Source organism: Lipotes vexillifer, unplaced genomic scaffold, assembly GCF_000442215.2.
Source record: "Lipotes vexillifer unplaced genomic scaffold, Lipotes_vexillifer_v1.1 scaffold639, whole genome shotgun sequence".
Taxonomy (NCBI): Eukaryota; Metazoa; Chordata; class Mammalia; order Artiodactyla; family Lipotidae; genus Lipotes; species Lipotes vexillifer.
Window position 1 is genome coordinate 3,716,740 of NW_006786377.1, and position 21,017 is coordinate 3,737,756.

At 40.5% G+C, this 21,017-nt stretch overlaps 2 protein-coding genes and 1 non-coding gene across 4 annotated transcripts in view; 1 reads left to right on the top strand and 2 right to left on the bottom strand.

The window, feature by feature from the left end:
- GINM1 (glycosylated integral membrane protein 1) overlaps positions 1-8,505 on the bottom strand; it is a 26,335-nt gene extending 17,830 nt beyond the window's left edge. Inside the window, exons 1-3 of one of the 2 annotated variants that reach the window (XM_007458762.1) lie at positions 8,365-8,485; positions 3,873-3,932; positions 3,606-3,702 (exon numbers count right to left, since the gene is read on the bottom strand). In XM_007458762.1, coding sequence (XP_007458824.1) covers positions 3,606-3,702; positions 3,873-3,932; positions 8,365-8,484 — 277 coding nt within the window. In that variant the 5' untranslated portion in view covers position 8,485. Of the gene's footprint in view, positions 1-3,605; positions 3,703-3,872; positions 3,933-8,364 lie in introns of both variants that reach the window. The other variant, XM_007458763.1, reaches the window with a different exon arrangement.
- Positions 8,506-16,739: 8,234 nt separating this feature from the next.
- Positions 16,740-16,812, bottom strand: TRNAG-UCC (transfer RNA glycine (anticodon UCC)). The gene has a single exon. It is a non-coding gene; the product is annotated as a tRNA-Gly (tRNA).
- A 2,582-nt stretch (positions 16,813-19,394) lies between these two features.
- The window catches only part of PPIL4 (peptidylprolyl isomerase like 4), a 33,618-nt gene continuing 31,995 nt past the window's right edge, over positions 19,395-21,017 (top strand). Inside the window, exon 1 of the mRNA XM_007458764.1 lies at positions 19,395-19,550. Within this exon, the coding sequence (XP_007458826.1) occupies positions 19,481-19,550 (70 nt within the window). The 5' untranslated portion in view covers positions 19,395-19,480. The remainder of the gene's footprint in view (positions 19,551-21,017) is intronic.

Here is a 21,017-nt window from a genome sequence, read left to right on the forward strand (position 1 = left end):
AAAAAAAAATGTTATGAAGAACCTAGGGGTAAAACAGGAATAAAAACACAGACCTACCAGAGAACAGACTTGAGGATATGGGGAGGGGGAAGGGTGAGGTGTGATAGGGCGAGAGAGAGACATGGACATATATATATTAACAAACGTAAGGTAGATAGCCTGTGGGAAGCAGCCGCATGGCACAGGGAAACCGGCTCGGTTCTTTGTGGCTGTCTGGAGGGGTGGGATAGGGGGGGGGGGAGGGAGGGAGACAAAGAGGGAAGAGATATGGGAACATATGTATATGTATAACTGATTCACTCTGTTATGAAGCAGAAACTAACACACCATTGTAAAGCAATTATACCCCAATAAAGATGTTAAAAAAAAAAAAAATAGAATGCAGTCAGGCAATAGGCTTGAAAACCAGGCATTTTAGCATGATAATGGATTTCCTAAATTAATATAGGTCACATCTAACAAATCAAGGGCTAAGCCTATAGGATTCATATTATAGAGTTCTCCTGCTATGTAGAGAATGCACCTTTATTCGTGAGAGAATTCAGATCATAGAGTTCTTTCAGTGTGCAGAAAAATATCTCTTTGTTTGCAATGTGTTTTAGCTGCATGTTTGGAAGGCAAGAATATGTCTTACTGTTTCTGACAGTGTGGTCCCCAGATCAGCAGTATCAGCATCATTTGGGAACTTGTTAGAAATGCAAGCTCCCTGGTCCCACCTCAGACCTACTGAAAAGAAACTCTAGGGATAGAGCTCAGAAATTTATTTTTTAAACAAGCCCTCTGAGCAATTCTGATGTACATTAAAATTTGAGAAGCAATGGTCTAGAGAAAACTTCACCGCTTTCCAATCCAGGGCATTTGCGAGGATGGAGGAAAGAGGCATGAAAGATGTGTATCCCTATTTTTCTCTTCTCCAAGCTTCAGCTCAGAAGTGGAAGGAGCTTTAGAGCAGTGAGAGTAACACAGAGGGAGCAGGATGCTCTCGCTCGTGCTCCTTATCTGGAACTCTGTGTGGTGGGCATCCATTAGGTTGGCCTAACCAGCTGAGGATGTCGCTAGACCTAAAGAGAGTTTGGTGTTGCTGTGGTCAGGCTAAAGAGCTAAAAAAAAAAAAAAAAAAAAAAAAAAAAAAAAAAAAAAAAAAAAAAAAAAAAAAAAAAAAAAAAAATACTGACAAAGACTACTAACTTGGGGGTGAAATTGTTACACAGCAGTATAACTAACGTATCTACAAAGAAATTTTTTTTAAAGAATTAAGCATAGAAGACTTTTTGTTGTAGTTGCATTTAATGTTTTAAAGATTGTTTTAACTGATAAGATAGGCTTTTACTTCCGCTTTCAAGGAAATAAACTCTGTGCAACTGGGATGCTAGAAAGATGACTATAACAAATAAAGCAGCCAGACTGCACTCCATGTCAAATTCCTAATAAATACAGCATCAGTGGAATATTATTCAAGCCAGTAATGGCACTTCTTTTCCTAGCTATGATGGATTAGCTTGTAGTACACCAACTCTCTCACTGAGAACCACTAGAAAACATGTAAAAATATAGACACTCAAATCTGCACTAAAAAAATACTAAGGGGAATTCTTTAGGCAGAGGGAAAATAACCCCAGAGGGAACACTGATATTCAGGAAGGAATGAAGAGCAATGGAAAGGGTAACTGTGAGGGGGAACATAAATTAATACTGGACTACAGAAAACCATTAAGTATAATTATGTTGCTTAGTGTTTAAGAACCCAAAGAGTTAAGATGCATGACAATAGCAACACAAAGCAAAAAGGGGGTAATTCCCTGGAGGTCCAGTGGTTACGATTCAGCGCTTTCACTGCCGTGGCCTGGGTTCAATCCCTGGTCGGGGAACTAAGATCCTGCAAGCCACGCAGCGCAGCCAAAAAAATAAAAATAAAATTTAAAAAAGCATAAAGGGAATCAATAGACTTTACATGTTCTAAGGGTCCTACATTGGTTGGGAAATGATAAAAGTACTAGTTTACTGATCTCAAGGGTAACCATTAAAAGAATAGTAAAATAATATAAAAACCAACAAGATAGAGGGGAACGATGAAATAAAAAGTAAATAACCCAGAAGGGAGCAAAAAAGGAGAAGAAAGAGAAACAGAACAGGTGAGACACAAATAGGAAACAAATAATTAAGAGAGAAAATCTAAATCCAAATATATCAGTTATTACATTAATGTTAATAAATTAAGATTCTAACTAAAGACAGACTGACAGCCTGGATTAAAAAAAAGAAAGAAAGAAAGAAAGAAACCACAAGTATATGCTGCTTGTAAGACATTCACCTCAATTATAAGGACCCAGGAAGACTCCAAGAAGATGGAAAGATACCACAAAGCAATCCACGTCCCTCCCCCATGCCTGGCCAAAAAGCAGTGATTGGTAAAATAATACAGATAAAGCTGATTTTAAGGCAAGAACATCACTAGAGATAAATAAGGACATATTATAATGATAAATGAGTGGATTCACCAGGAAGACATAACAGCTCTAAATATGTATGGATTTAGTAATATTGTGTCACAATATATAAAGCAAACATTGACAAAACTGAAAGAACAGACAAATATACATAGTGGAGATTTAACATACCATTCTCAGTAATTGATAGGGCAAGCAAAGAAATAAACAAAAAAATCAGTAATTCCATAAAGGATTGAACACGATTAACAAATCTGACCTGACATATATAGAACATCATATCCAACTAATTACCTAATTAACTTTTTTTCAAGTACACACAGAAAGCAACATTTACTAAAACTGACCATCTGCTAAGCCATACAGCAAGTCTCTAACTTCAAAGGGTTAAAATTATACAGATTATATCTCTGATGATAGAGGTGGAATCAGTAAAAAAAAAAAAAAAAAAAAAAAAAAAAACAAATCCCAAAATGTTTGAAAATTAAGCAATATACTTCAAAATGACCCACAGGATAAGGAAATATCACAGTAAATAATTAGAAAACACCATGAATGGAATGATAATAAAGATATATAATGAATTAAGTATAGGATACAACTGCTCAGAGAAACATTTACTGCCTCAAATGCATATATTAAAACAGGTAATAGGAATACTATACAAATTTTTCATATCCTTTATTTCATTCAAATAATGGCACATTCCAATGTAACATATTTGCTTGTCTTTAAACAACTCAAGATTTTAAAAGGTTAAAAAGGAAAACATTATATGGACATAAAGGTGGAAGAATCAGAAAGACAATTCACTTTTCTCTTTATTTTTTACAACTGTGATAATAAGCACTCCTCTGAAGATTTTGTCTCTTGCTTGTAAATCTCCATTTACTAACTCCAGGCACATTCTTACATTGCTATCAACCTACCAGATGTGAAGTTCCAAGCAATGCCAATCTCATGACAGAGAAAATGTGAATATGCCAGAAATAACCAATACAAAGTAGGAAAAGAGCACACACGAGTGTTATTATATACTCTAGTAATGATGTGTACTATTAATTTGAAATGGAAATATGTAACATCAAAGAATTGCGTTTCACTAATTTAGCATTATTAAAAACAGAACAATTACGGAAGTAATTTAGCAGTACTTACCTATCAAAGTCTGACAGCTTATTCGGGTTACACCACTATTTACAGGGAAGTCATTTACATATACCTGTCCACTCTCATAGGTTATGTTAAGAACAACCTTAAAATAAAGCAGCATATACATTAATTCCAATGGTTTACAAATGATGACAAACTCTTCATGTCAAAAATACATTATCTAACTAAATTGGATATATAGATAAAAAAATAAAATAGGCTGCATGATACTTAGCTAAGTGATATAATAAAAACATAACCAAAGAGACAAACCTGTTCTTTAGATACCTCCCCATCATCTTTCAGGGTAGTTACATTAATTCTGATGCTGTCCTGCAAAACAAATATACAAATTGGGCAGGTATGCGTTTCACAAACTGAGAATAACTCAGTTCTTTTTCTTCTCCCCTCAGTTATACTTATTGTATGATCACTTATGGCAACATTAAAAGACCACTTTTAAAAACTCATCAATTTCATCCTTACAGCCTTTTAAATACCCTTCACAATTCCAATTTTTTATAAACTATATACTTTTCCACTTAATTATGAAATATATCACATATCTGAGCATATGAAATGCAAATATAGAGTTTAAAAGAAAAGATTAACACTCACATACTTACTACCTAGGTTAAAAACTAGAATGTCATCCACACCTTAGAAGTCCCCTGCATGACCTTTTCTGTCACATTCCCCTCATGCCCCTCAGAAGGAATCCCTATATTGTCTTCTATGTTAACATTTCTTGCTTTTCTTTATAGTTTAACTATCTGTATTATCTCTCTCTAAACAACATTTTGTTTAGTTTTATCTGTTCCTGAACTTTATATGAGTAGAATAATATTATAATGTATTCTTCTGGAACTTCTTTCATTTAAAATTGTTATGTATGCAGCTGTAGACATTTATTTACAGCATTGTGTAATATGCCATCAAATTCTTACCGATTTAATTAACTGTTCCCTATCAGTGGACATTTGAAATGTTTCCAACTCTATTGTTTTCATATACAAAGTTTCTCTAACCCTTCTTACATGTGTCCCCTAGTGCCCATGGACAAGGTCTTTCAGTGCACAGTTTCAGTTCCTCTCAAGGTATGCTCAAAAGCACTCTGCTCAAATATTTAAGTTTACTCATGACATGCTTACTACAGACAAGAAAGCATTATTCTAAGTAATCAGGGTCACAGGAACTATAATTTGTTATCTGTAAATCAAATTCTTCCCTAAATGTATTCACAGACAGACATTGTTATCGTAGAATGAAAACAAGACTCCTCTTAAATACATTTTTTGTGAGGGTATTCTTAATTTTGAAAAGACAAAAGTTATTCTAAACATCAAACCAATACACAAGTGTATTTCTTGGCACTGTGCGCAACTCCAATACTTTATATATTTCTAACAAATGAGAGACTAAGACTGAGTGATTTTTATGAGATTGGCTTGATTCCTGGGACAACCTGAGGAAAAGGATTCTAACATGTAAATTCATACCATTTATTCAGGATGACTTTGGTGCACTTCCCAACTCCCATAGGAGCCCAGGAAGCTTTAGGACTAGTGATTCCTCAGATCCAGCCTGGCTTTCTCCTGGCCCACCCTTATCTAGAATTAAGTGTGGGCTAGAACAAATAAACTCATCTCTAGAACAAACTAACATTCAATAAAGCATCCAGTTGGCGGCTGTATTGTTTTATGCCCAAATTCCAGCCAAGAATTCATTCCTCTTTTCAAACTAGAGGATCTGTTTGAAAACTGTAGACTAGTGTTCTTCTAACAGCCCAGAGATAACCGTCCACTCATGGTGTTCTGAGAAACCTTTTTATAGCTTCTGCCTCTCAAGTAGAAAACATACACTACATTGTGAGTAATTTATTGCACTTACATACATCATTTGCCCAGTAGAAATATGCGGTTTGTAAAAGACAATTAACAGACTGTATAGCACACTATATTTTCCAGAAAACTAACTTCAATTAAATTCCTTTTGATCCTCTTGAATGATTTCACATCAGGGGAAACTCTCATCCCTTACCGCCTCCTGACCCAAAGTTCAGAGCCAGCATATTTCTTGTTCTTCCTGAGAGCCTCTGACTGAACTGGAAGTTCAGGCTTGTCAGCCAGGGCAGTGTATGCTTAGAAAGCGAGTGGCAGAACCGAAGTTTCCCCCCACTCATTTTCAATTCTCCTCTAATTCCTTCACTCACAAATGCCCATCTGGAACAAAATGGCTTCCTAAGGACAGAGGTAATAGATACCTGGTTTAAAATAAGTCTGAGGGAAACACATGAAATACTTACACATACAAGAAAATAAGTGTCCTCTGGATGCCTCCCTCTCTTTGGTGACCAAGTCATTTTAATGTTAGAAGAATGTACGGTAAAATTTTTTTTTATTTCAAAATCTTTGTAACAATTTTTTTCCCAATTTTTTAAAATTTTACCATCTGTGTAACCTCAACTTCTGACAACTACATATGTAAACAAAACATAAAATGCGGGACCTCCCTGGCGTCGCAGTGGTTAAGAATCCGCCTGCCAATGCAGGGGACATGGGTTCGAGCCCTGGTCTGGGAAGATCCCACATGCTGCGGAGCAACTAAGCCCGTGCACCACAACTACTGAGCCTGCGCTCTACAGCCTGAGAGCCACAACTACTGACCCTGCGTGCCACAGCTACTGAAGCCTGCATGCCTAGAGCCCGTGCTCCGCAACAAGAGAAGCCACTGCAATGCGAAGCCCGTGCACTGCAACGAAGAGTAGTCCCCGCTCACCGCAACAAGAGAAAGCCTGCGCTCAGCAACGAAGACCCAATGCAGCCAAAAATAAATAAATAAATTTATTTACAAAAAAAAAAAACAGAAAAATGCTTATAACACAATAAATATGAGTCACTGAAGAGATACAAGGAGAATTTTTCTGACTTCAACCAGTTTTCTTACAGTTAGGTCAGGCTGGATACAAAGATGAACAAATGAACAGATGTGTGATAAAGCAAGTATAGTAAAACATAAATGGTAGTCTAAGTTGGCATTATTCAATACGGTATCCACTAACCACATGTGGCTATTTACATTTAAGTTAATTAAAACTAAATAACATTTTAAAAACTCAGTTCCTCAATCACACTGGCCACATTTCAAATACTCAGTAACCACAGTAGTCTAGTGGCTACTGTAATGGAAAGAGCAGACATACACCATCACTGCACAAAGGTCAACTGGACAGCTCCTATCAAATATGCATGACCACTGTAAAATTCTTTCAAATGTTCTGTACATTTGAAATTTTTCACAATAAAACTTTGAAAAATTTTTAGATCAAGAGGCCTCAGTTTCCCATATACACCTTTCCAAGGAATGAGATTCTCCTTCTAGCTGCACACCATTCATTTAACCTATGAAATTCTGAGTGTAGATCTGGACCTTCCAAAAGTAGAAAGAAGTCATAAGGAGAACTGAAATGATGAACTCACTAAGAGCCCCACAGTGTGGTGTATTTTCAGCTTGCAGTCTAAATGCATTTTTTTTCATATTATAGGAACAGACTCAAATGTCTTTTGGGTTCATAAATAACTATGATGAATCTTTAAAATCTGGAAAAGGGAAAAACAATGTCTATATTTCCAGAACACTAAGAATTATTTCATTTTTATTTGGTCTCGATCTCACATCCATATTTTTGAACAGCTGCAACTGTGGTCCACATACTTCAGATATAAGTGATTCTTAGAGCTTGGGATGCTGTGGATTCTTGGAATGTCCCAAGAGAACTGAAACTAAGATATGCTATTATTCTACCCAGGAAGGGTAACGTCATAACTCTCACTCCTGAATTTTGAGCATTCAAGTCTTGATATAGTAAGAAAAGGCGCACCTATGTCGTTTCTTTTCATTCTGGGAAAATCGCATTTTAAAGTCTTCAGACGCTTCCCTACCACGCATTGAATTAACGAAAGGCAAATACTGGTTAATTCCACCCGGCCAAAGCAATAAGAACCAGCCACCCTTAAGGACAAGCATGCAGTGGTCCCTAAACTTTAGCCGACCTTGGGATCACCTGGAGGGCTTGCTGCAACAGACTGCTGGGTCCCTACCCTAAAGCTTCTGATTAGAGCGTTTCGGCCAGGTTCCCAGGGGGTGCTGGTGCGGCTGGTTCCACCGCGCTCGAAGCTCCACTCCTCTGACAACTCCCGCCAAAGGGACGACGTCGGGGTCAGCGTTGGCCTGCAGCCTCCCTCCCTCTCCGGCCCAGCGACCCGGCTGGCGTGCACCCGGAGCCCTGCACGCCGGGGGAAGGCATTCCTTCCCGCCGCCGGCCGGGGCAGACAGGTGGCCCGGAAACGCTCGCGCTCGCTCTCAACTGAGCAACTTCCACGTTTCCCCAGCACTTCAACACTGCCTCGCCCCAGAGCCCGGCTCTTTAGGCGCCATTACAAAAGGCTGAGATCACTAGTGATCCGCTACTTTCGACGGCACACCCCCATCAGGACTGCAACTGCCTGGACTGCCGCAACAATCGGTTTCGCTGCGCCGCGCTGAACCTCAAACTGAACAGCCTCTTTTGCGCTCTCGCCTCCCCCATCCCCTGCCGCCTCCATTTCCTTGGCTGCTTCTCCCCACTCCCGCTTTGGGGGCCCGGCCCCCAGACCACGGCCTGCCCGCCGGAGGTGGGAGGCGTCGATGGGGACGCCGCAGTCCCACGTCCCCGGTCCCGGCTTCTCCCGAGGATCCCGGCAGAGCCGCGTCCGCCGTGCCCTACCTTCGGGGCTCGGGGCAACAGCGGCGGCTCAAAGGTGCCCGTCGTCAGCCAGCCGGTGACTGGCAGGGCCGCGACGATGAGCAGCCGGAGGGCGAGCGGCGCCCACGGAGCGCCCTCCATCTTGGACAGGCCGGCGGCGGGCGGCTGGCGTTGGGGGCGGTGGGGGGGCGGCTGGGAGGCGGCTGGGAGGCGAGGGCCGAGCTGGCCCGAGGGGCGGAGCCTTTAGGAGGGGAGGGGATTGGAGGGGCGGGGCGGGGGCGGGGAGACGGTGGGGCGGGACCCGGAAGGCTCCGAGAGCTGCGGAGGTCTAAGCCTCCCGGCCGCGGAGCAACGTTCCGGGGCGGAATCAAGTCGACAGAAGGTCTGATTCCGTCATTAGACCGGCACTCTCACTTGGAGAGAGTTTCCTCACCTAAAAGAGTGTGAACATTTTCATTGCCATTACTTTTGAATTAGTATATACTGTATGTGTACATAGGTATGTCTCTGTGTGTATATATTTACGTATATCTACAAAGTGAAAATAGTGGTAATGTATCAGAACACTGTACATGAAAATAAGGTATATCACGTTTAGAGGGGCAGATTTATTAAATCGGTACTTCTCACCTTTGTTGCACTTGGTAATTGCCTGAGCACTTTTAAAAATTACTGATTCTGGCATCTTCTGGGACACCTGAGTTTCTGATTTACTTTGCGCAGCTTCTTGGGCACTGGTAGTTTTTAAAGTTCCCCAGTGATTTACTGTGACAAGGTTGAGGATCAACCCCGCATTAAGTTCAACACAGCGGATCGCTGGAGACGCGAGGGAACAACACTCCACTGGAAGCCAGGCCACCTGGGCTCTCAGGACTTTTCTAGTGAGCTTATTAATCTATAAATTGAGGATGATAGATTTTCTTCCCTCTTTAAGATTAAAAAAAATTTTTTTTTGATGAAACCCTCTAAAGCAAATGTGAAATGAAATGAAAGAAACCCATTTAAAATAAAATCTGGAGCTTCCCTGGTGGCGCAGTGGTTAAGAATCCGCCTGCCAATGCAGGGGACATGTGTTCGTGCCCCGGTCCGGGAAGATCCCACATGCCGCAGAACAACTAAGCCCCTGCACCACAACTATTGAGCCTGCGCTCTAGAGAGCCTGTGAGCCACAACTACTGAAGCCCACGTGCCACAACTACTGAAGCCCGCGTGCCTAGAGCCCGCGCTCCGAAGAGTAACCCCCGTTCGCTGCAACTAGAGAAAGCATGCGCACAGCAACGAAGACCCATCGCAGCATAAATAAAATAAATTAATTTTTTTAAAAAAGAAAAAGTCTGGGAGATGGGGGAGGGAGAATAGGATGTAGGCAGTTAAAAGGTACAACATCCAGTTATAAGATAAATAAGTTATAAGATAAATAAGTACTAGGGATGTAATGTAAAACATGATAAATATAGGCAACACTGCTGTATGTTATATATGAAAGTTATTAAGAGAGTAAATCCTAGGAGTTCTCATTACAAGAAAAAAAAATTTTTTCTATTTCTTTCATTTTGTATACATATGAGATGATGGATATTCTTTAAACTTATTGTGATAATCACTTCATGATGTACGTAAGTCAAATCAGTATGCTGTATACCTAATACAGTGTTATATGTCAATGATATCTCAATAAAATTGGAAGAAAAAATGACAAAATTAAATTAAAAAGTTAAAAATAAAATAAAATGAAATCTGGAAGGACTGGAGGAGCTCTCATGCATGATCACTCCTTGGTCTGCAGATCCCAAGCAGAAAGAGAGAGGTACCATGCATGTCCAAAAGGAAGAGGCTTACTGAAATACTCCAGCAGAAGGAAGATTTTATCTTTACCCAGCAGTAGCCTGCCAATGAGAAGCTGCCACATCCAGCCAATGAGAAGTTTGAACTCCTGCCCTCTTCCAATGGATTTCTACTCAAAACAGTCCCTCTTAACCTCCCCCCTTTTCTCTATAAAAGCAAGTCCCTCTCCTTTGTCCTCCAACTTAACCTATGGTTCATCTTGTTTTCATGTCCCTTACTGCAGTTGCTCTGCTAGTCCTGAATAAACTCATTTTGCTTGTAAAATAACTGGCTTATTTTTAAGGTTAACACAGAAAATGCCAAGAATTCAGATATTTCAGGTTAACAGGATTGCATATTGATTGAGAAGAACTTGGAGATGTTGCCATTCAGGGAGAGTAAGAAACAGTCTTTCTTTAAAATAAAACTTTTGAAAAAAAATAGTGAAAAGAAATAAAACTTTTGACAAGAAAAAGAAATCTGTTTCTCTCTTAGCTCCTCTTCCTCTTTTATCAACCCCTCCCCCCATGCCTGCGTTTTTAGCTAGAGTAAACTACAAAATCTTTGGCCAAAATTGTTGTATGGTAAACTACAGTCATTCAACTGATTCCTTGCCTACGATGAGATACCCAACAACATTATTAACTGGCAAGTGGTTTCTGCAATGAAGCTTCACCCACTGGTGGGTTTCAACTGCAACCACTGGCCTTTTCATTGTTTCAGACCGCTGGGATTAAAAACAAATCGAATCTGGGACTTCCCTGATAGTCCAGTGGGTAAGTCTCTGCGCTCCCAATGCAGGGGGCCAGGGTTAGATCCCTGGTCGGGGAACTAGATCCCACATGCATGCCACAACTAAGAGTCCGCATGACGCAACTAAGACCTGGTGCAGCCAAAATAGATAAATAAATAAATAACCAAATCGAATCTAATGGTCAGAACATATGACATATGTGGATCTGTGTAATTTGAATTAGTAATATATGTATAAGTTTCCAAAATACATTTGAAAGAAAGAGTAGTTGGGGAAGGTGAGTGACATAGTCTGTATGGCTCACAGAGCCCTCCCCTTTGTCTGACCATCCATTATTCTTACACTTGTCTCCAAAAGAGTTCAGTTTGCCTATAGAAACCCAATGTATTTCTGTGTACATTACATGCTTCATGTTTCTTGAAGATAATCTTTCGTATAGCAGAAGATATTGTTTAAAAAATTTGATACATAGATAACTATATGAGGTATAAAAAATACATCTTTATTTTCACGCAAAATAGTACTCTTTGACTCCAAACTTTGAGGTATTTCCTTTTTCAACAACTGATCCTAGGGACTTCCCTGGAACTACAGTGGTGAAGACTTCACCCTCCCATTGTAGGGGGCACAGGTTTGATCCCTGGTCAGGGAACCTGCATGCCGGCATGGTGTGGCAAAAAAAAAAAGCAAACACTACTGATCCCATTGTTTTTATTATTCTTACACTCAGAAGTTGAATTCCTCTTTTTCTGTAATCCAAAAGCAGGCTTGGCACCAGAGAGAAGTCTGGGACATAATCTGTATCTGTTTCCAATTTCTGGGAGAGAGTGAATCACTGCATTTCTATTGCAACACAGTCTACTCCATTATTTTCCAGAGTTACTCAGCTACACATTTTTGAACTTCCTGAATACCCCCAGGAGATGATAAAAAGGAAATCAAGAAAGATATTCCTTTTACATCTCCAGAGCCATTTACACATTTTACCTTATTTTTCTCCTAAGATATTTTAAAACTGCTTTTACTGTACCCTTATTCTCTGTGTATTTATAGAGATTAAGTTTTTTGCTCTGAGTTACAGGATACCAAGTGATGGAGCTGTGGTTTTTAACCCTGATATTCTGAATTAATACATTCTATTGGTTCATAGAAGTTGTTTAAAAAGTAAAAGTCATAATTTTCTTTGTTTTTATATGTTTCTAGAGATTATTACAAAGTGTTCTGTTCAATTGACTTTCTAAGAACATGATCTGGCTTGAGAGAAATGAAGAAACAGGAAATTGTGGGAGATCTTTGCCTCTTTCTCCACCACAACTGTAGCCAGAGGGACCCCAGGACAAAGAGGCCGTCCCTGCTTTCTGCTCCCCCAGCTAACTGATTCCAACAACCTGAAAGCATGCAGAGACATCTGTGTTCAAGGATGTTAAATTAGTTGTAAATCAGTGTTTGATTTGTATTCTGATAAAAATTCTGGAAATAAAAGATTAAAATAAACATCCAAAATATTTTAAAATACTGTGTGATTTCAAAAATATAGGACATCTGTGATAAATATTGCAGGAAGAATTCAATGGTGGAGGTAGAAATCCTTTTGAGAGTCTATTTAAGGATGATTTCATATTCAGTAACACAGCTAAGTAGGTAATGTTTTGTGGTAATCCTGCATTTTTAAAAAATTTTTTTAAGACTTTTTTTGAGGTTTGTTTTTAAAGAAACTGCATACATCATTAGAGACAAACAATAATTTAAATACCATGCAGTTTCTGTATGTACAAAACCTAGGCCATAGAGATCCAGTTTAATTTGTATTCTATTGACACTGTCTTCCTCATACAGCTGTTGTCTGTTAAAGCAGAGCACAGGAGAGTGCTCTGATACAAAGACAAGATATGTACAGACACCCGGGAAGCAAAAGCCTGCATTTTTATTTGTCTTCTTTGAACTTTTAAGACTTTTTTAGGAATGGAAGGGGCCTCCATGTGGAAGCAGGAGCAGGTTGCAGGATGTCTTTTCTCCGCCTTCATCGGGCTTCTGGTGTTGGGGAGTGAATTTTCTTTAGAGTCAAGCTTCACTCTATTTGAGTCCCTAGAACACAGAAGCCGCACTTTATCATTTTCTACCTCATTTGGTGGCAAAATTATGGGCAACTTCATAATCTATATGTATTAACTATATTTTCTTATTTTCTGTATTCTGGATGCTCTGTTGTCTGGGGCCTGGCTGACCCAAGAGAGACTCCCAGGGCTAAGCTAATTTCTAGAGTTAGTAAACTGCTCCCCTGTGAGCCTGACTTTCATAGGTAAACCAACGAATCCAGAGCGTATACTCCAGATCATCTCCACTATCAGGCTTTTATTAAACTCCAGGAGGCAATATTTCTCTGCCCTAATCATCCCAGGGCCAAGTACCAGAAAGCTAGAGATAGCCTCCAACCCCAAGAGCCCACTGAAATTATTCAAACCAGCCAATGCTAATCCTGCTTATGCTGCCTTGTCTTGTCTTCTCCAAAGAAACCACAGTAAAGACTTCTGTCTATGCGTTCCTCTTGCTCCTTCTGCCTCCTGACCCACCCTGGTGCTTTCCTGTGTGGTCCTTCACGGCATGGTGTGTCCCCCCTCCTCTTGGGATCTGTTGTCCTCACCACGTGTGAATAATACTAAAACCCACATTACAAAACATTATACCAATATCTACTGAAAAGGTCATGCTAAAATAATCACAATAAAGAAAGAACAGTTAGTCATGGAAGAAACCTAAATGCTCATCGACAGACGAATGTATAAAGAAGATGTCGTACATATATACAATGGAATATTACTCAGCCATAAAAAGGAACGAAATTGGGTCATTTGTTGAGACGTGGATGGACCTAGAGACTGTCATACAGAGTGAAGTAAGTCAGAAAGAGAAAAACAAATATCGTATAGTAACGCATATATGTGGAACCTAGAAAAATGGTACAGATGAACTGCTTTGCAAGGCAGTAATAGAGACACAGATGTAGAGAACAAACATATGGACACCAAGGGGGGGCAAGCAGTGGCGGGTGGGAATGGTGGTGCGATGAATTGGGAGATTGGGATTGACATGTATACACTGATGTGTATAAAATTGATGACTAATAAGGACCTGCTGTATAAAAAATAAATAAAATTAAATTAAAAAAATAAAATGGCAAAAAAAAAAAAGAAAAGAAAGAGCAATTAAAATCTTTGACAAGGACAGGCAGACGAAGAAGCAGGTGAAGATTGCTTCCAGAGAGGGCGGAATGTCCTGCTTTCCAGCCAATCAAAATGTTCTCGAAAGCCCCTGGATCTAAGCCCCTGCTATAGTAAGTTTAAGATTTTTATATGAGTGAGGTTGGATAGGAGTGGAAGCTTACTATCTCAGGGGACTCAATATTTAGAGATAATCATGGAAAATATAACCATAAAACCATAAAATATGTTAAGTGGTATATATGTAAAATTTAATATTTAGGACTATTTATCTTTTGACTCACTTAAGTAAAAGTTGAAAAATGGTAAATCTTTTTTCTGTATACACATTTTTTTTTAGAGCAACTTAAGGTTTAAAGAACAATTGAGGAGAAATTATGGGAAGTTCCTATATACCCTCTCCTCCATCTCCCAGTTTCCCATATTATTAACATGTTGAATTAGTCTGGTACACTTGTTACAACTGATAAACCAATATTCATACACTATTATTAACTAAAGTCCATAGTTTATAATAGGGTTCGCTCTTTGTGTCGTATAGTTATTCAGGGTTTGGCAAATACATAATATCCACCATTATAGCATCATACAAAATAGTTTCACTGCCCTAAAAATCCCTGTGTTTCAACTACTCATCTCTCCCTCATTCTGCCAGAAACTTGGCAACCACTGATCTTTCTACTGTTTACATAATTTTCCTTTATCAGAAAAGGAATAGTTGTCATATAGTTGGAATTACACAGTATGTAGCTTTTTCACACTGGCTTCTTTCACTTACCAATATGTATTTAAGGTCTGCCATGTCTTTTCATGGCTTGCTAGCTCATTTCTTTTGATCTTTAAATAATATTTCATTGTATGGATGTTTATTCCAGCTTGTTAAACCTGTTTATTTATTCATTCACCTATTAAAAAAACGTCTTGCTTTGCAAGGCAGTAATAGAGACACAGATGTAGAGAACAAACATATGGACACCAAGGGGGGGCAAGCAGTGGCGGGTGGGAATGGTGGTGCGATGAATTGGGAGATTGGGATTGACATGTATACACTGATGTGTATAAAATTGATGACTAATAAGGACCTGCTGTATAAAAAATAAATAAAATTAAATTAAAAAAATAAAATGGCAAAAAAAAAAAAGAAAAGAAAGAGCAATTAAAATCTTTGACAAGGACAGGCAGACGAAGAAGCAGGTGAAGATTGCTTCCAGAGAGGGCGGAATGTCCTGCTTTCCAGCCAATCAAAATGTTCTCGAAAGCCCCTGGATCTAAGCCCCTGCTATAGTAAGTTTAAGATTTTTATATGAGTGAGGTTGGATAGGAGTGGAAGCTTACTATCTCAGGGGACTCAATATTTAGAGATAATCATGGAAAATATAACCATAAAACCATAAAATATGTTAAGTGGTATATATGTAAAATTTAATATTTAGGACTATTTATCTTTTGACTCACTTAAGTAAAAGTTGAAAAATGGTAAATCTTTTTTCTGTATACACATTTTTTTTTAGAGCAACTTAAGGTTTAAAGAACAATTGAGGAGAAATTATGGGAAGTTCCTATATACCCTCTCCTCCATCTCCCAGTTTCCCATATTATTAACATGTTGAATTAGTCTGGTACACTTGTTACAACTGATAAACCAATATTCATACACTATTATTAACTAAAGTCCATAGTTTATAATAGGGTTCGCTCTTTGTGTCGTATAGTTATTCAGGGTTTGGCAAATACATAATATCCACCATTATAGCATCATACAAAATAGTTTCACTGCCCTAAAAATCCCTGTGTTTCAACTACTCATCTCTCCCTCATTCTGCCAGAAACTTGGCAACCACTGATCTTTCTACTGTTTACATAATTTTCCTTTATCAGAAAAGGAATAGTTGTCATATAGTTGGAATTACACAGTATGTAGCTTTTTCACACTGGCTTCTTTCACTTACCAATATGTATTTAAGGTCTGCCATGTCTTTTCATGGCTTGCTAGCTCATTTCTTTTGATCTTTAAATAATATTTCATTGTATGGATGTTTATTCCAGCTTGTTAAACCTGTTTATTTATTCATTCACCTATTAAAAAAACGTCTCAGTTGCTCCTGAATTTTGGCAGGTATGAATTAAGCTGCTATAAACATTTGTGTGCAGGTTTTTGTGTGGACATAAGACTCAACTTATTTGGGTAAATACCTAGGTGAGTGATTGCTTGAATTCACGGTAAGGTAATGTTTTGCTTTGTAAGAAAATGCCAAACTGTCTTCCAAAGTGGCTGTACTATTTTACATTTCCATCAACAATTTCATTGTTATTTTAATTTGCATTTCTTTGATTAATGGCCAATATTCATTCATCAGTAAATAATTATTCACCTATTATGTGGCAGGCTGTCACAGGCACTAAGGATAGAGCAGTAAACAAAACAGACAAAATTGGCTCTCCCTCTGGAGCTGACATTCTAGTAACAACATACAAATATAAACAAATTCCTAACTAGCATGTTAGATGGTAAAAAGCACTATGTAGAAAAGTAAAAGTGTATGTATGTGGGGTTAACTTTTTTTTTTTTGGCTGCACCATGAGGCATGTGGGATCTTAGCTTCCCCGATCAGGGATCGAACCCGTGCCCCCTGCAGTGGAAGTGCAGAGTCTTAGCCACTGGACCATCAGGGAAGTCCTAGGTTAGCTTTAACTATAGTGGTCAGGGAAGGGCTCACTGAGAGGTGACATATGAGCAAGGGACCTAAAGGAGGTGAAAGAGAGCTATGCAAATAGCTGGAGAAAGAGGATTCCAACCGGATGGAACAGCAATGCAAAGGGCCTCAGGCAGAGCCCCTCACCCCATCCCCTGCCCCATAGTGTTCAAAGAATAGCAAAGGCTAGTGTGACCTCATGGGACTAAGAGTGAAGACAGGAAGAGGGGTGGCAGAATATCATGTAAGGCCTTGTAGACTATAGAAACTTTGGTTTTTAGTCAGAAATGAAGTTATTGGCGGTTATAAGTGTGTATAAAATGGCATAAAAAAGAGTAGTCAGCTTGACCAGGAGAGTTTGGGGAATAAACTTTTCATGGAAACCCTCAAAGGAAGACAAAAGTAGTTTCATAAGTCTTCTAAGTTAGAGTGTCAATGAAAAAATTAATTAATAGTCAACCTATGAAAGAAATGGAAAATTTTATTTGAGCCAACCTGAGGATTATAATCTGGGAGATAGTCTCTCAGAGAGCTCTGAGAGCTGTTCTGAAGAGGTAAAGGCAGAGGCCAGTATAAATGTGATTTTGGTGAAGGGGTACATGAAATCCATCACCTTAGTAGGCTACTGCTATTCGAGAGAAACAAATATCTTAGTTAATGGTTCAAGTGCTCTTCTAAGTGTGAGAAGATGCAAGAAACCGGGTTCATGAAATTTTCTCCTGAAAATATCTAACCGAGGGTCAGTTCTGTCAATTTTCCCAGAGCACAAAGTGCCTCATCCTGACCTTCGCCCTGAATTCCTTTCAAGGTGTATTAGAGGCCAGTGACTGCAGTGGCCAATGACTTGATTCTTGTAGAACTGGATGGTGGGCAATATTTTTTTATTTTACAATCTCTTCCCTTTAGGTCTTAATTTCAACCAAGGTTTGCGAGGCATTTCATGACCAATCTATCCCGGGGTGCTAGGAATGTTCATTCCCAGGTCAAGCGAGGATTTCGTTGATAGGCCACTCAATGTGCTAAGACTGTACTAGACCCTGTTAACAGTAGCCCAAAGCCTCTAGACCACCTGTCTTACTAGTCCGTTATGGTCCAGGAAATGTTCCCTATTGTTGCTTCTTCTCACATTTAGAGTTACACTATTACAATCATTGATCTTGAACTTCTCTGTCTTGCCTTAAAATTGTTTTCTCTTATTTCATCAAGATTACTGATAAAACCAGTAGAGATACAGGCTGAAGCCTACCATCTTTAGCTTGTTGCACTAAGGACCCACCCACCATCTGCTGCTGTAACAGGTATAGTCTTTTCCCTAGACGCAATTAGCCAGGAAAGAACTGCCTGTTAACCATCTTTCTGGGTAGCAAATTCTGCCTTTAAGGCCTAAAGTTTCTGATTCTGGGAGATAAAAAGAGACCAACTAGGAAACTCCGAGTGGTTGTCCCAACAGGTCAGGGGAAGGTGGCGCCGCGGTCCCCCTCTCCGCGCCCCCACCCCGCCCCCCGCCCACACTGCGATGAAGGGGGGGCCTGAGGAGCATTAAAGAAAGGTCCGCCCCATTCTTTATTTTTTTTTAAAGATCTTTATTGGAGTATAATTGCTTTACATTGTTGTGTTAGTTGCTGCTGTATAACAAAGCAAATCAGCTATACATATACATATATCCCCATATCCCCTCCCTCTTGCGGCTCCCTATCCCACCCCTCTAGGGGAACACAAAGCACCAAGCTGATCTCCCTGTGCTTTGTGGCTGCTTCCCACTAGCTATCTATTTTACATTCGGTAGTGTCTATATGTCCATGCCGCTCTCTCACTTCGTCCCAGCTTACCCTTCCCCCTCCCCGTGTCCTCAAATCCATTCTCTACGTCTGAGTCGTTATTCCTGTCCTGCCCCTAGGTTCTTCAGAACCTTTTTTTTTTTTTTTTGATTCCATATATATGTGTTAGCATACGGTATTTGTTTTTCTCCTTCTGACTTACTTCACTGTGTATGACAGACTCTAGGTCCATCCACCTCACTACACATAACTCCATTTCGTTCCTTTTTATGACTGAGTAATATTCTATTGTATGTATTTGCCACATCTTCTCTATCCATTCATCTGTTGATGGACACTTAGGTTGCTTCCATGTCCTGGCTATTGTAAATTGTGCTGCAATGAACATTGTGGTACATGACTCTCTTTGAATTATGGTTTTCTCAGGGTATATGCCCAGGAGTGGTATTGCTGGGTGGTGTGGTAACTCTATTTTTAGTTTTTTAAGGAACCTCCATACTGTTCTCCATAGTGGCTGTATCAGTTTACATTCCCACTAACAGTGCAAGACCGCCCCATTCTTGAGATGGACCACAAAAGGGTCACAAATCCTTCACAGAAGCCCCTTTGAGTGACAGGTTTCCGCGCCAGTCGCCAAGGGCTAAGGACGATTTTCAAAAGGGTCGCGCCATGGGCAGGACCCAGGGCACCGCCCGACAGCCGGGGGAGGCGGGGAACCGACCAGATCCGCCCAAAGGAGCCTCCCGGAAGGGGGCGTTGTCGCTGGAGGGATGACGTAAAAGGCGTCGCGCCGAGGGTGACGCCTGGCGTAGTTGACGTCGGGTTGAGCCTGTCACCCCTGGGGCTTGTTGCAGAGGAGGAGCGGGCGCCATGGCGGTTCTGCTGGAGACCACCTTGGGCGATGTCGTCATCGACTTGTACACGGAGGAGCGGCCGCGCGGTGAGGCCCGGGCCCCGCTCACCTCTCCGCCGGGCCGCTATCTGCCTTCCCCACTTTGCCTTTTCTGCCAGGTCCCCGTGGACTGGTTGGAGCTTCTGGGCTGATGGTGCCCGCGACTGCGCTGTTTTATTAGCGGGCCTTGGTTGAAAAGTTTTTTTGAGGAGCAGCCCTTCTCCGCATCTGGTGCTGGGTCCGGGTGGCGGGTGCTTGTGGTTATTAAATGCGTGTGTGTGTGTGTGTGTGTGTGTAATGCAGCATATACAATGCCCATAGCTTTTGCGGCTTTACTGCTTTTCACTAGTCAGAGGAACGCAAGCAGTATTCCTTGGTGTGTAATCAGTATATCCTGATGAAAGCAGGGAGGATGGGCTTGGAGCCGTGAGTGTGGGCATCCCTCGTGGTTGGAGGAAGGGCTGTCCAGAGGTGTGCACCCAACCTTAGCAAACATTCATTGATCGCCCACTATGCCAGACTTTGTGCCAAGCCGTAGAATGGGCCTCTTACCCTTGAGGGTCTAATTTTCCATTGGTGGAAATAGGCGCCGCAACCTATTTAATTTCTTAAGCGTTGTAGTGGAAGAATGTGTAAGTTGCCATGGAAACCAGAGGAGGGTGTAGTTTTGGCAGGGGGCGGGGAGAAGCAAAGCTAGCAAAGAATTCTGAGCCCTTGAACTAGCTCTTTGAAAGATGAGTGGGAGCGAGGGTTTTCTTGTTTGCTTGGAATTTTCTGGAAATAGCAAGTAGATCCGCGTGGCTTGACAGTGGAATGGCCGACTGCGAGTCTGGTTGTATACGTTTTTAGGTTAGGTCAGGTCGTGAATAGCCTTATGTACCCTACTGAAGCCCAGAGTCTTTGAAGGGTTTAAGAGCAGGATGGAGGCATGGCAAACTTCTTGTTTTAGGACGATAATAAGTAGCAGTGTGGACAATGTTTCAGAGTGGGGAGAAGCTGGAGACCAGGAGAGTTTCGTTACAATCAGGGTCCTGCCCCCATGGAATGCAGTCTATGAAAGAAGATGAAACAAGCTGCAGTATGGTACCATGAGTGCCTTCTGACGTGCTGCACTTTATCCCACGCTCACTTATCACCACCCCTCAACACTCAACCATACCTCTATGCCTTTCTCATACTGTTGCCTCTACCCCACATTTCTCTCCTCTGTTGTCCTTTTGGCAAAATTCCTGCTTATTATTCAACTTTCAGATCAAGCATGATCTCTTTGAAACTCTCAAGTGTCCCTAAGCAGAGTTCGATTGGTTTCTTGTGTTCTGTCTCAGGTCTTTTATAAATCACAGTACATATTTTGTTATACATTTACCGATTTTCCTGGAATTAATTTGCAAGTCCTGGGCTCCTCTCAAGAATGTAAACTCTAAGAGAATAGGGACTTTGTCTTAATTATCTCTATATCCTGAGCACCTACTGCAGTGCCTGACACTTTGAGGGCATACACCAAAGGTTCATTAT